We start from the raw sequence: 15074 nt of genomic DNA, 5'->3' as shown, positions 1-15074 counted from the left end.
TGCAAGGGAGTGAACCTAGTCTACAATTGAGATTTTAATGCCATCTCTAAATAATCTTATAGGGTTATAGATAGTTATTAGGCATGCAGTCCGGGTGATCATTAAGGAGCCCAGCCCATATTCTTAATTGTTCCAAAAAAGAAAATTGCCTGGTTAAGTGACTTGCTGAAGGTGAAAAGTAAGCAAATGAAGATGGAAAGATTCAAACCTCTAATCTTTTCACAGAAAGTGGCTCATTTACAAGTTAGAGCTTTAGACCTCTGTGCTACCCCCACAACACTGCTTTCTTCCACTGTCAATTTTTGACCTATATGCCAGTCTCCATAACACCTGCACTCTTGTAATAAGTTGAAAACTCAATCAGTACAGATTTGGTTTTCCCATAATCTCTTTCAGGCAAATTTTTTTTTTTGCGTTGGCAAACCACTGTGCGCTGAATGGGTGCTGCCAAGTTCTGTGCAAAATAGTTTTGAGACCCAAGTGAATTTTAATGAGGCTCTTCGAGGAGCTACTGGTGACCATTATCTGCTCAACCTGCAAAAGATTGGCAAATGTGAACCATACCCACACCTAGCTGGGAATTCCAAATGCCCATACAGGTTAAAATCGGGAGGCATTCAAGTGGTAAACAGCTACTGGTAACGGACCAAAAGCTGAGGACAGAATGTTGACCTCTGAATTAAGGATTCACTTAAAGCATATGGATATGGACAGGGCTTATACACACAAACACTGAAATAGTATATATTGACCAGGCTGGAGCTTCACAGTCACCGTCCCTGAAAATCACAACAGGTCATTAAAAATGGGCAGGCTTTCACAAATGGCATGTTTAAATGCTACACCTTGAAACTATGGCTAGAAAGTTATGTACATGATCATCTAAAGATAATGGTAACATTTAAATGGACACTTCCTAATAATTTAAGTATGTGGATATTCTAGACAGACCATACATTTTTAATACTTTTTAGAAGATCTGCTGTTAACTGAAATTGCAAAAACCAAGTCAGACTTGCATAGACAATGGACTAAGCCTCCACCTAACAGTCGTTTTGCTTACAAAGTCATCGTTGGTGTTGGTTTGTTAAAAATGTTCAAGAAAATAGTATAATCCATCAGTATTACACCTATAAATGTTGATGCTTATCAAGCTGTACCTGAATGCATGTCTATAGAAAGGGATAAAAACTTAGAATTATTTCTTAGCATTAAAAGTACATAACCTGATTTGTTGTCACTGTACTATTAACTAAACTTGTTGAATACAATATAGATAAGCAAGGAATATACTCAAGGATTACACAGCACAATAGGTTTGTGAAGAGAAGAAAACTGAAGTTAAATTTGTATTTTTACCTTATGTCCCAAAGTCCAAATTCTGTCAGGCAAAGCATTACACCCAGTAGATCACTGTGATAATTGGCTAAACTTGCCAAAATTCCAACAGCTATGAAAGATTTGGGGGATGGTTCAACCACATAAATTACTAGGGTTTATGTATTTCTGGCAATGGAAAGAGGTAGAACTATGGTTTGGCTACGTGTGAAAGTGCTAAATAAATCTGATATGGAGTCTAACTGCTGTAATCTTGGCAAAGTAATAATTAAAAAAACAGACTGACCGGTAAAGAAACTGACAGAAGGAGCCATAGTTAAAAGTTAAAGAATGCACTTAAGAAATGTAAATGTATAAACTGAGGAAATGATTAGTCTTAGACTGAAGGTGAAGGGGGACTTGGGGGGGTTGCTGTTAAAAGACCAATGCTTATTGCGACATTTAAAATCTTACATACAGTACACTTAAGCAGACCAGTGGAAGAATAGAAGTCCACAATTTACTAATCCCACATTCTAATGATACCTGTGAAGCAGCCTGTGTGCATATACTATGAGAAAAAAATCAGCTCATTGCTGCGAACTGAAACAGTTGTCCATTACAAACCTTTTAATCCTGGACAAACCTTAAACATTGCCCCTATATTTTACCATATTTTAGCTATATACAAACTGGACACAAAGATTACATTCATTAGTTAGCTCTGTAATACTAGACTACATTCTGTTGATTCTACAAATTGTTACTTTCCCACTCAACGGTTTCCCAAATTCTTTCTTGGCAGACCAATTTTCAGGTTTCAAGAGGTTTAATTCTCTTTTCCAACTCCTAGATAAAGTTAATTGCCTTAGTCTCATCTACCAAGGAAGGCTCCCATTTCCATTTTTTGGTTGCCAGTACCATCAAGGATACTACAGCTCCAACATGTTTTTAGGTACTAATGTTCCAACCCATTTAAGTAAAAGCAGTTCTTGTCAACCATTGTTTCTAATCTCAGTCTGACTCACTAGCTGTCTCACATCAGATTTAAAATTATCCAACTTTTCACACTCACAAAAATATATTCCTAAGTACCCCTTTGCCCTCCTCCACACCTCCAACATACTGATGTCAAATTTTTGCTGGCCCAGCTGGAGTATAGAAATATTTAAGACACCTACATGCAAAAATATAGAAAGCTTCCTAGACTTCATGGCATATCTTCCACCCTTCCCTAATCCTATCATCCACACGATTGTCTAGAATTGCCCTATAATCGATTTACAAGCTTTTTCTTCATAGGAATGTCTGAACAGGCTTCTAGCTGCAAAAGTAACCAGTATCAGAGACCCTTATGAAGTTGTAAGCATCTGCATATCTCTATATTCACTGTTCACCCTCCAAATATGGGAGAAAATTATGACCTCAAAGATTAAACTCATCCCTTGCTTCCTTCCAATCCTTTATTCCATCCACCCTGTCCAGTTGTTCCCAATATTTCAATTTTCTACCCTTTCTCTTCCAAAGGGAAGAGACCTGTTTCAATCCTAATAGATCCCTGAATGTGCTTTGTATACAGTGGGTTGCAGTTTTGTCAGTCAGGCTCTTCATTCTGTACAACTAAAAATCCTGGAGACTGGACTGCATATATACTACTCCGTGCCACTCCAGCCATCTTTCAATGCCCCAAAAGTCCATATCTTGGGGTACCTACCTCAATTTCTGTTTATCCACCAATATTTTCTTCCAACCCATACTGCAACTCTGCATTTGAAGTAAATACAGCATCATCTGTACTACTGTAAAATAGGATTTCATATCTGGCATCCCCATCTCATTAGGACTCTTTCAACCCCCCCCCCCCCCCAATCAAGTTCACAGCTCCTTACTATTTTAGGATTCTCCCTCATCACCGCTGCAGCCCCTTGGATATTTTGTCGAAGCCAAATACCTAGGCATTTCAACCTCATGACCCCAGAAAGGGGAATGCTTCTACCAAGGTATGAGATCTAGTTTAAATAATGCTTTAAGCTTTTGTTAGATTAATTCTATATCCTAATATCCTAAATTGCTCTAGCAATATCCATAATTTCCTCAAGTCCCTTTCAGGCTCCATGATATATAGTAAAATAACAGCAAATGACTGCATCTTTTCTTGTTTACACCTTCCAGGGTAGCTTGCTATTGTAAAAGACCTGCTTCTGCTTGCTAGTGGTTCCACAGACAGGCTGCAAACAATAAGGTAACCCTCTCTTGTCCCCCTTGTAAGAACAAGTGGCTCTGAAAGTGCTCACATATATTTAATGGCTGCTCGAGTCCCTGTATAAATATTGAACACTTACCCATTCATCTGGGAACCCTAATTTCATGAATACATGCTGCATAACTCAAATCCACCCTCTCACACTTTCTGCATTCAAGCTAATCAATGGCCTTCTATTCTCAATTGGGTCTTGTATTAGTATGGTTACAGTCATACATTTCTGCCTCCTATAAACCTGTAATGATCCTGATCAATAGATGGAGTACCTTTCTCATCGCCATTATAGATTTAATACTGATGGTGGTTTAGGTCTACATGATCAAAGATCTAACAGATACTTCCCTTCGCTAGGGATTGCCACCATCAATCATACCAGAAGTAGGCACCACTTTGCCCTTTAACCTCATTTAAGCATGTTGTGCCAATTTTTGGCATATTATCCTTTAACTTCCATAATTCAAGCAGGATACCATCAGATCCCACAGCTTTTCCAGTATGCTGAGTAACAGCAACCTGCCAAATCTCAGTCTCTGATACATCCTCCATTATCTTCTTCAGCAAGTTGCAGGAAGTTTTAGAAATACTTGAGAAACCCATTTCAACTGGACTGATTATCCAGTATCTGGATCGTTTAGTTATACTCTCCACTTGTTTTCTCAGTCTGTGCCAGATAGTTGCTTTAGGTGTGAAAAAAAAAAAAAAAAGGCCACGATGGCCTACCTCTAGTTTCATTTACTAAATCTAGATATTCCACTATTTGCCATTTTACGGACTCTAGTTGTTTCTCAAACTCTAAAGATTGTTCTTTGCCTTCTCCATTTCCTGCTTACAGCTTTACCTACCTTCTAGAATTCATCCATTCTAGTTCTTATCCTCTCCCTATTTTTTATTTATTTTAGCATGGTCACACTTTTCAAATATAGACCTCCCCCAACTCTTAATTCCATCATAGCACCCTCTTTTACTCAATCCATTCTGTAGTCAGATTTCTTTATCAGATATACTGGAAATTGCCAATGTACTGACCCAGTATAATCTCAAACCCACAGCATCCTTCAAATGGAGCATGATCAAACAAGGAGTGGGTTACCCGTTTAATATAATCTACCTGTTCCTTCGTAACACCTATCCAATGTCATCCATGTCTTGTACAGAGGTTAACAACGCATATTCAACATCTTGCCTCCATTTCTTGTGTAAATCTAAAAATCCAAAAGTGGCCATATATTTCTCCAAGTTTGAGGTGCTTTCCAACCTCAAAACTCCAGAAGTATCCTTTACCCCTGATATAACATTCCAATCTTCCCCAAAAACTAAATTCCCAGACTAAATGACAGTCATCCCAAACAGTTTCTGCACATCACATATACTAGATCTAGGTGGCAAATAAATTCCTCCGATAGTTACCTGCTTTCCAAACCATGATCCCTTGTGCAACACTGCACACCCCTGCCCATCTTTGTAGTTTATTTGCAAGCCCGTTTCCTTGATTAAAAAGTACTAGAATTCTTCTCTTTCTTGCTCCCTCCAAACCAGAGTATCCTTTCAATTACAGCATCAAAGTGCCATCTGGTGACCCTTTGTTTCCTGCAGAATTGCTACTACAACCCCCATATTCAAATACCTAGTGACTCTATCCTTCTTGGCTACATTTGTTAACCCACTGTATTTACAAAAAAAAAATTCTTCCTGCATCAGTTAACACGACTGATTGATTATTCACAAGTCCACATCTTACTCCCCCCCCCCCCAATTCCAATCCACACTCCATCCTGTGCTTGTATTGGGCTAGTAAACTGCCAACCAGCTCTTTCACTTGATTGAACTAGTTCTCCAAGCATAACCCCCCCCCAAGATTCCAATCTGTAACCTATATAAACAAATATGGTACATTTGCCTACTCCCCTCTGAGCTACTGCTGATGTGGCAGACCACACAAAATTTCAGGTCAGCTTTGTACCAGAGCTCCAAAGATCTCTTCCCATTGAACAAGGCCGAACACAAGCTACATTCCAACATGAAAATTAAAAAAGTGCCTTAGCACAGTACTCAAATAATCAACCACGTCCTTGTGTAAGAGGACGTCAGCCTCTATTATAGACATCTCCACTGTAAGCATGTAGCAAAATCTTAGCTAACACACAGACCCCCCCCCTCAGTTACAGCTAAAGGGCCATACCTCCAACTAAAGGGCCATACCTCCAACTCTATACAACATTTTGCCTCTCACCACAGAATAGCACAAATTCATGGCATACAAACAGCTTCCAGAACCATAAAAAGAAACAATACACTATCAACTTAAGTGACTTCAACACTGGTAAATACATGCAGACACCGAAAGAAAACCCCAAAGGGTTAATATAGACATGCAGGTTTCCATAGATTTTACGGCAAAATTGTAACAGAAGCAACAAAATGTCTATCTCAACTTGCAAAATAGGTCTCATTAAAAATGGATATCCTGTTCAGTCGCCCAAAGCTGTAACTTCATCTTGGGAACATCCTTACTTCATAAACTTGTTTTAAACCACCCAAATCCCCCCATCCCCCAAGGGATAAATTTAAACCCCTGTTTAAATCAACACCCTTACTCTTGAGACTGTACTGGAATTCATTCATTCTTGCATCCTATAGGATCATAGGAACTTACTAGGCTACTGGCTCGGAGGCCCTTATAAGCCTAGCCAAGAGTTTAGCCCATATTTAGATAAGTCACCCAAAATGGGTCTATATTAGATCACCAAATGCTTAAAAAAGCAAACCGTGATTAAATCAACCTTATGTAAGTGAAAGCTTACAATTTCGAACTGTCAGAACAGCGATTTATTCCTAGGGGGAAAAAATACTTTAAACATTACAATAAGTGGGGAGCTTTGCTCCCCACAACGTCCCTCACACCCCCTACTTAAATATACCAACTCCAAGACCGCACTACAGTGTGGAAAACGGTAAAGTAACGAAGCAGCCAAGCAAACTGTTTCCCAGGGAAAGAATTTGCTTAAAAGCCACTTTGATATTTTGCCATTTCAGGCTTTTGAGTTCGACCAAGACACATTCGAAAGAATGGGTCTTTGGTCTAATAGGGAACTCCCAAAACACCTGTCCAGCAGGGACATAGGTGGAATCCCAGGGGTATTTTCAGTTTCCCATCCAGTTCCTGTGAGAGGTGAAACCAAATCCCTTACTCTCAATTAGAGCTAGAAGCCCATATATCCAGTCCATACAATGTTTGCCTCCCACCATAGGAGGATTAGCACATATTCAGGGTGTATGAACAGCCCCCAAATCTATGAACAAGAAAAATCATTGCCAACATAAGTGATTTTAAAATATGCACATTAAAACGTCAAGGGAAAGATCCCAAAAGGGGGTAAGATATCCCCCCCATGTTTTAAAATGGTTCCCATATCATCATAATGGGGTCTTAGTAACAAGATGTCAAAAAAAAAAAAAAATCGCCTCACAAAATAGATCTTTGATTTAGAGTTGGATCATCTGTTCAGTCCTCCAAAGTCAGAAATTCCTGTTGATCACCCCTGCTCCATCACCTTCTTCATAAATTCCATCACCCAGATGGCTTTTTCGATAAAAAGTGGAATTTCTCCCACAAGTTGGGGAACAATGGTTAGTGTCCCACTCCAGATGATTAATTCCCCCACCACATTCATATTGCCCATTAACTCTCTTTTCTAAATCTTATATTGCCAGTCCAGATTCAGAATGTCTAAAGCAGGAAATGACAGCTTAAATTGTAGACATCTCTCTGCATTTGTGTAGGACAAAGAGAAAGGCGTTTCTTCTGGATCTTGCCTAAATAGAGAAATAATTGTCTTTGCAGATTTTAGCATCCCCAGTTTTGAAAGAAAAAGTGTCCTTACCATATCACAGACTATCCTCTTTTTGCTTATATGAAAACAATTTAACCAGAACTGGTCTTGGCTGATTTCTCCCCCTGCCTCTAGGTTCAGCTACTGTGTGATCCCTCAACCCAAATAACCTCCCATCCATTCCCCCACACATTTCTTCATGAACTCATCCACCACTTCAGGTATCGCTGAGAATCCAATATTCTTGAATCTCAATCTATCCTCCAATTCAATTAATTTTTCAGCCAAATGTTACTGCTCCCAATGCTATAATTTTCTCGCTCAAGGCCTTGTCTGATTCCTGCAATGTCACCGGGGTGTGGCAAGAGTCTCCAATTTCCTGAAGTTTATTATTCAGGGTGATACAATTAGTGTTCCACTTATGCATGCTTTTGATCTAGTTTAGCTTCTTGTGAGAGGGTTTGTTTCCATAGTGGTCCCCAGCTCACATGCGACAGGACAAGAGCTCTGATCAGCTGACTTCAGGAGCGTTTCTTTGAATCCTTTTGTGTTCAATCTGACCAAATTATGCTTCTTCCATTTTTGACAGCTGACTTGGGAATTCCTCTCAGCATTCATTAAACCCTAGCATCCTCATGGAATTAACATAGAAAAGGGCAAAACACTGGAAATATATTTGGAGCTCACACACACACACCTACCTACTTGCAGACATAACCAGACGTCCCTGAAGAGAGTCCCAAAGCAAAGCAAGGACACTGGTCAGAAACAGAAGCAGTGCTCCAAGGTAAAGAAAACTAAAATCAATTGAATTATGGAAACCACAGACCTGGTGAAGGAACATTATTGCGAGTTGCCTTTAAGAGACTGAAAGAGAGCAAGAAATGGACCCGCATTTACCCAGTTGAAAGGCAAGTAGTGCAAGGCAGAACACAATAGAAGTAGAAAGTGAAAGAAGGCAACAGAACAATTACAAAAAGCTAAATATTTTGTTTTTAAAGAAAGCATTTCAAAACTGGAAATCTGGCTGAAGGGATTGATTTTTAGGACTGAAAAGTCAAAAATACCAGATATACATGCACAATTTGTGCATGCATATCACATTCTATAAAAACTACATTTGTATTTGTGTGAGTGTGGGATCTCCAATATAATGTTGTAAAAACAAAAAAAAAACAAACAAAAAAAACACTGCCCATAATAATGCATCTGTGTTGTTTTTCTTCAGGCATGTGGTTTTGGATCAGACTTTGGCCACTTCTTAGACTTTAGATCCAAAGCTCAAGCACCTCCTTTTACCCATAATCCCTTCCAAACCCCTCATCTCAGATGGAGTTTGGCCCCTTAATATTAAACTGTAGAAACAGACTCATAAGTAGAATAGAGGCAGAAACACAAAAGTGTCTGGAGCTCAGATGGACAAAGTCCAAAAAGAATAGTTCCAGGTCATACAAGGCTATAACAGTGTCCTCTATGAAAAGAAGGGGATTGGAGGGACAGAGGATGAACAGAACACAGTTGCATCATTGTGGGGAGTATACAACTTTTGCATCTGTCTCAGGAAGGCTATTTTCGAGTATGGCAGAGCCAAACGCTGCTCTGTCTCCAAATAAAATTTCCAACTTGTAATGAGCTATGAAAGCATGAGCATTGGACCATGTGGCTGCACAAAATGTCATCTATAGAAGTTCTTAAGAAGGCGGAGGAGGTAGAAATTGACCTTAGGGAATAAGCTTGTAGTGGTTTTGGTAAAGCAAGCCTTTTTGCTTCTAAACATGAGAAACACTATCAATCAGTGAGCCACCTAGCTAAAGAGACTTTAGACAGACTATCCCAATTTAGCCTTTGAAAAGGAAATGGCTGATCAGATTTCCTGAAATTTCTAGTTCTATGGTGATAGCTGGTTGTCTGTGGACATGCAACAAATGAAGCATATATTCTCCTTTCTTAGGAAATTTTGGACAGAAAACTGGCAGATTAACGAACTGGTTAATGGCAGAGAGGAGGGATTAGTAGAAAGGGAAACCCTGTCCTTATGAAAAATAAAAAGGTGGCTTGCAATCTTAAGTTCGTACTCACAAAGCAGACGCAACGGTGACTAGAAAAATGGTCGTCCAAGAATTTCAAATGTATCTTTGAGGAAAGCTTTGCAAGCAGACGCAACGGTGACTAGAAAAATGGTCGTCCAAGAATTTCAAATGTATCTTTGAGGAAAGCTTTGCATAGTCTGAAGGAAGCCAAAGATAAATGGTTTGAGCAATGTGATAAAAGTAGAAATCAAAACATATCCTGATTGTGGAGTAACTTGCTCCCCTATGAAAAATGGAAGACAGAAAATCTAGGACAGCTGAAATGGGTGCTGAAGAGATCCAGTGGTTTAGAATTTTTCCATTTTTTGTTAATATTTTCCCAACAGAACCAGAGGACATAAGGATGTGTACAACTTGGGAAGAAAGCCTGGACTGCCACCATCACAGGAGGTGAAGAAACCATGCTGTTAGCTTGAGGGTTTGAATGTCTGGGTGAGGTAGTCCGGATGTGTGAGAGATCTGGAGAGGGATCCAGGACCCAACATGAGCAAACTAGGTGAGGCCAAAAGGAAGAGAAAAACACACTTATCAGGGCCAGAAGTGGGGAAATGACAATCACATTGCTCTTCCACTGACAAGTTTCTGAAGAAATTTGGATAATAGGGGAACAGGAGGATAAGCATAAAGATGGGGGGGGGGGATCATGAATCAAGTGCGCCTCAGTGATTCCCTCGGGTGGGGTGGGGTGGGGGGGCTAATGGCAAAATACCGGCTGCATTTGAAATTATATGCAGAAGCAAAAAAGGTAGCAGCATGGTTGTCCCCCCCCCCCCCATTGATGGAAAATTATTCCACCCCCCCATTGATGGAAAATTATTCCACCACCGATGGATAGAGACACCTCTCATTTGGTAGTAGAATACATTTACTCAGTCTGCTAAAATACTGGGCTTCCCCAGAATATGGTTTGCCAGAAGAAAGCATCCAGAAGAGATCACCTGCTGCCACACACGCAGCCTCCTGACAGAGTATCAGCAGATTTCCCCTGCTTGTTGATGTACCAAACCACGGACAATTTGTCAGTATGTATAGCAACCATCATTACAGGAGGACATCCTGAAATGCCTGCAACATTAGGACTACCCTCATCTACATCACATGGTTGTGAAGACTGGCCTCTAATGGGGACCACCTTCCTTGATCTGTCTCCACCCCAGCAGAGTAGTCTGTGGTCACAGTGACCTTTGGCAAAGGTAGGACAGGGATGGCCCCGAGAAAGATCTGGAGCACGAATCCACCAGGAGACAAGTTTTAGATTTTTGTAATCCAGATGAGAAAGGTCATGGGATGTTAATTTACAGACCACTGGGCTGCCAGTCTCCACTTTAGAACCCTCAAAATCATACCAGAGGCACAAGATTTATCAAGGCCGCCACTAAACCAAGAAGAAACACACTAGCAGGTGGTGAATAAAGAGCTAATATACACATCACCTGATGTCGTAACATAGATAGTCTTGATTGAGGCAGTCTTGCAATCTGAGAAACCGTATCCAGGGGAGCACCTATGAACACCAGGGTTTGACATGTGGAGAGAGGAGATTTTTAGTAGTTAATCATAATGCTCAGGTGAAGACATGCAGAGTAGGTAGTCCCTGGTGTGAATCAGTAGATGCCTGGTGGGAGCCAGTCAGAGGTAAGGAAACACCCGGAATCCCAACAATCTCAAGTGACCTGCCACCATTGCCATACACTTGGTGAACACCTGGGGTTGGGGATGGGGCTGTGGTGAAACCAAAGGGCAAGGCTCTTAATTGAAAGTGACTGGCTCCCAGCTGAACATGAAGGTGTGTCCTGGAAAGTATTTTGGCATTATGCATCGCCAAGATGCATACCATCAAGCACATCTAATTGTTCTGTTGCAGTAGGAGGTAAAATAGACTGAATTATGACCATTCAGAACTTCTGAGTGTTTGACAAACTGGTTTAAAATGACTAATATTGGCCTATGGTCACTGGTTTTCTTTGGCACCAAAAATAAGTTCTGAATCCTTGCTGTATTGGGTCCTCTTGTATGACTGATACCCAGCATGCCTCCAGCTGCTATCTGACATTTTTTGGGTGGATAATGGGAAAATGGAATACATAATTCAGCAGCAATAATTCTCTGCACCCAGACACCTTTGGTAATGGATGTCCCGACTTCTAGATGGAGACAAGCGTCACCAACCCAACTATCTCCAGAATGCAGCAGTCCTGCAATCCTTCAGGAGCACAGATAAGGCTTCACAGAGAAAGGATCTCTGAACTGCAATGGAAATGCCTGACACTGGAGTTCCCACTCTGCCACAAGGTTGGGGGGGGGGGGGTCTATCCCCATAAGAATCTTGGGGAAAAACCTTGCAAATTTCAGAACCACTTCTTTCTACCACCTTTTTAATTACATGACAAGGTCCTCAGATGATTAGAAAGCTGTAGTCCTACAGCACACTGGGGCTTCCCATCTTCTTGGCTCTGAGAGAGACAGACCTTAAACTTTGGGACCAAATAAAGTAGATCCAAAGGGTGCACTGAAGAATGATATCTTGAATTTGGTTTGCAAAGTCAAAGGTACATCCAGTTATAGCTGTACCAGCCAGGCAATCTAGAAACACCCTCCATAGTTTGAGAAAAGAGCCGCAGAGGCATTTGACAGGGATTGAAGGGTGGCCATTTGTAAAGACAGTACTTCTCCTTTACAAACATAGACTCTTGAGAGAGTTCCTTTGTCAAAACCATGTATGCCAACTAATGCAGCAACCACAGGGTAAAGGTCTGAGGCATAAACTCACTTTCCAACCTTGTCCAGAGCTGTAGAAGGGTGGGGGGGGGGGGATGGACAGGGACTTTCCTAGGCTAGTTCCTTTTTAGTGGCTGCTGCAACCACCATAGCATTAGCAGGGAGACCCCCTACTCCAGTCGGCATGGTCCTCGGGTGCAACAGGATACTTTCTGCTTCCTAGAGATGGGCTCTAGAGCATCTGGATCTTTCTATACCCAATAGGAAATGAGGTCCACCATATCAGCCGCAGTACCACCCAGAATGTAGCTGAGCTTGTGCTGAACACAGAGAAGCACTGACTCCTCCTGGGAAGGGGCTTCGGCATACCAACCATCTGTCTCAAAAGCTTGAAAATCTCCCTGAATGAGACATCAAGGGATGATGTGGGTGACCACTATAAAGTGCAGGTCTTCTGTCAAGGATTCCTGTGAGGAATCTATACGTTTCCTCTTGCACATACATGTCTGAGGAACTTCCACAGGTGGGATAAGACTCAGAAGTGTGGACAGTCCTAAATGAGGACTGGCTGAAGGTCTGGATGGACCTGCTGTCTCAATGGGACAGAAACAGACTCAAACCAGGGTGATCTAGTGTGGAGGGAAGGACCCAAGGTGGGGCAAGGATTTCCTATATCCTGAAGTAGAGCGCTCAGTCCACTGCATCAAAGTCAGAAACCATGGGACAGCCCAAAACCACCCTAGTAGGAGCCAAAGCTACCTCACCAGGGCAACTCAGGGAATCACTATGACCATGCCTCAAGCCAGAGTTCTGCAATGAATATTCTAATGTTGAAGCTCTGAGAGGAAGGGCAGGGAAAGCTTTGGAGTCTAACAACCCCTACCCCCAGGAGCTGAAGCTATGACTCAGGCCCAATTTCAGGGCTGGTGGGATCAATCTGGATCAGAGAGGGTGTCAAGAGTCAAAGAAGGCCAAGCCATTGGATCAAACACTCAGAAATCTCACTTCTGATACCTCAAAACCAAGGGGTAGATCAGATTAAGAGTAACCAATGCTGTTTGGGATGGAGCAAAGCTCACGGTTCCAATAGAAGATGAAGCCAGGATAACTAAACTGAATTTGGGGTCAAAGAAACTATTATTCTGTCCACATCAACTCCAGAGAGGTTCCTGGTAGACCTGAAGGATGACAAGGTGAATGGAGGTCTAGAAGCTGTGTGTGGTGTTCTGCAGAAAGTGGGAGTGCAACCTCAATGGTATCGGCTCCAGTGTAAAAATGTATGTACCAGACACTAAGGGCTTCAAAGTACATAATTCTGGATCAGAGGAAGTGGACAGATCAGTTTTAGCAACTTTCATAGGAAGAGCCAACCCTGAAGCTAAACGAAGACCGTTCAGCGGAGTGTTTCCTTGACTCTTTGGCTTTCTGCAACTTCAGTGGACTCCCTTTTAGGATTTCTCCCCCGGCTTCATGGAGAGAGAAACTCCAGACACTGAAGAAGAAGATTAAGGGAGTAACCCATTCAGCATCAACTTATTTTTACAGTCATCTGGTGCCCTGTGATTAAAACCAGCACAAATTTCACACTGCACATCCAAATGCCCAGCTCTAAGACAAGACATATTCAGAGTGGGCACCAGAGTTTGGGATCTTATGCCCACAAGAGCATTTCTTAAATCCAGTCAGTTTGACATTATCAGACAATAGTAAAATACACAAGAAAGGACTGTACAAATACCAGCAAAACAGGAAAAAACAAATCACGAAATAGGGAAGTAGAATTCCCACAATGGTATGTAGGCTACTAAAAAACTCAGTACAGAGCTAAACATGAGGCCTCCAAAAAGAACATCAAGAGAATAATAAAGCTTATCCCAAAAATATAAAATCTAAATATAGTAATGTTAATATTTTCTAGTAAACAGAGAAGGAGACCGTTAAAAACACTTTATCTGAACAAAATACCCTGTGCTAAGAGAATCACATCAGTAAGCTGGAAGCAGCAAATGAAATCTCAAGGCAATAAGGGGTTGAAAGGGATTATGATTTAGGGGAGTGCTTGAGTTAACCGATTCAATGTCTGAGAAGTGGTCGAAGTCAGATCTGAGGTTGGATCCAAAACCCACTGGTTGAGGAATGACAAAAGCAGATGGTCTATTAAAGCAAAGAAATGCCTAATTTTCCATGGGCACCAATCAATAGGTTGTCTAAAGCGGTCAAAAAAGTTACAGCAATTAAAGAAATAAAAACTAAAATCAAGTGGGGCTCAGATATCAGTTACACATGTATGCACATCATACAATGTAGTACAAAATGTATTTAAAATCAGTATGATTCATTGTGTATTGTCACTACAACACTTCCTGGCCAGTAAACAGTTAACTATTAAAATGAAGCCATGTAAACTTCCTAGAGTTATTACCATCACTTTTTGGGCTGCAGCAATCTCCTTTGCTGTACGAGACACAAGTCTTGCATCTTTTCTTCCTCCGGATCCTTCTAAAGTCGATACTCTTTGTACGTGTGATAGTTCTGTCATTCTGAGGATGGTAGAATGATCCGTAACTACAACAAAACACACATCAGTTCTACAGCATCTGATCTTCCAAAGATATACAGAAAGATGCAAGTGCAAAGCTGTACTGTTAAATCAGTCCATTATATTACTTGAAGTGCCAACTTAAATCTTGCATAGCTTATGTTACTTCACAGAAATTCTACAGAACTTTGGAAATAGCAATGTGCTTACTGTACTAAAAGTGGAGCTTAACATGTAACGGAACTGATTACATACTGTTTAAATAAGTAAATTCATCACAATCCATTTACTATTCATTAGAGATCACACCTCTAATG

The 15074-nt window shown here is 41.0% G+C and overlaps 1 protein-coding gene across 3 annotated transcripts in view; it reads right to left on the bottom strand.

Moving 5' to 3' along the window:
* ARL14EPL (ADP ribosylation factor like GTPase 14 effector protein like) overlaps window positions 1-15074 on the bottom strand; it is a 265508-nt gene that overhangs the window by 124387 nt on the left and 126047 nt on the right. For all 3 annotated transcript variants that reach the window (XM_044059760.1, XM_044059759.1, XM_044059758.1), the window contains exon 2: window positions 14641-14783. In XM_044059760.1, coding sequence (XP_043915695.1) covers window positions 14641-14757 — 117 coding nt within the window. In that variant the 5' untranslated portion in view covers window positions 14758-14783. The remainder of the gene's footprint in view (window positions 1-14640; window positions 14784-15074) is intronic.

This window comes from Protopterus annectens, chromosome 17.part0, assembly GCF_019279795.1.
Source record: "Protopterus annectens isolate FY-2018-M chromosome 17.part0, PAN1.0, whole genome shotgun sequence".
NCBI lineage: Eukaryota > Metazoa > Chordata > Ceratodontiformes > Protopteridae > Protopterus > Protopterus annectens.
This window is presented reverse-complemented; position numbering and strand designations above follow the sequence as displayed.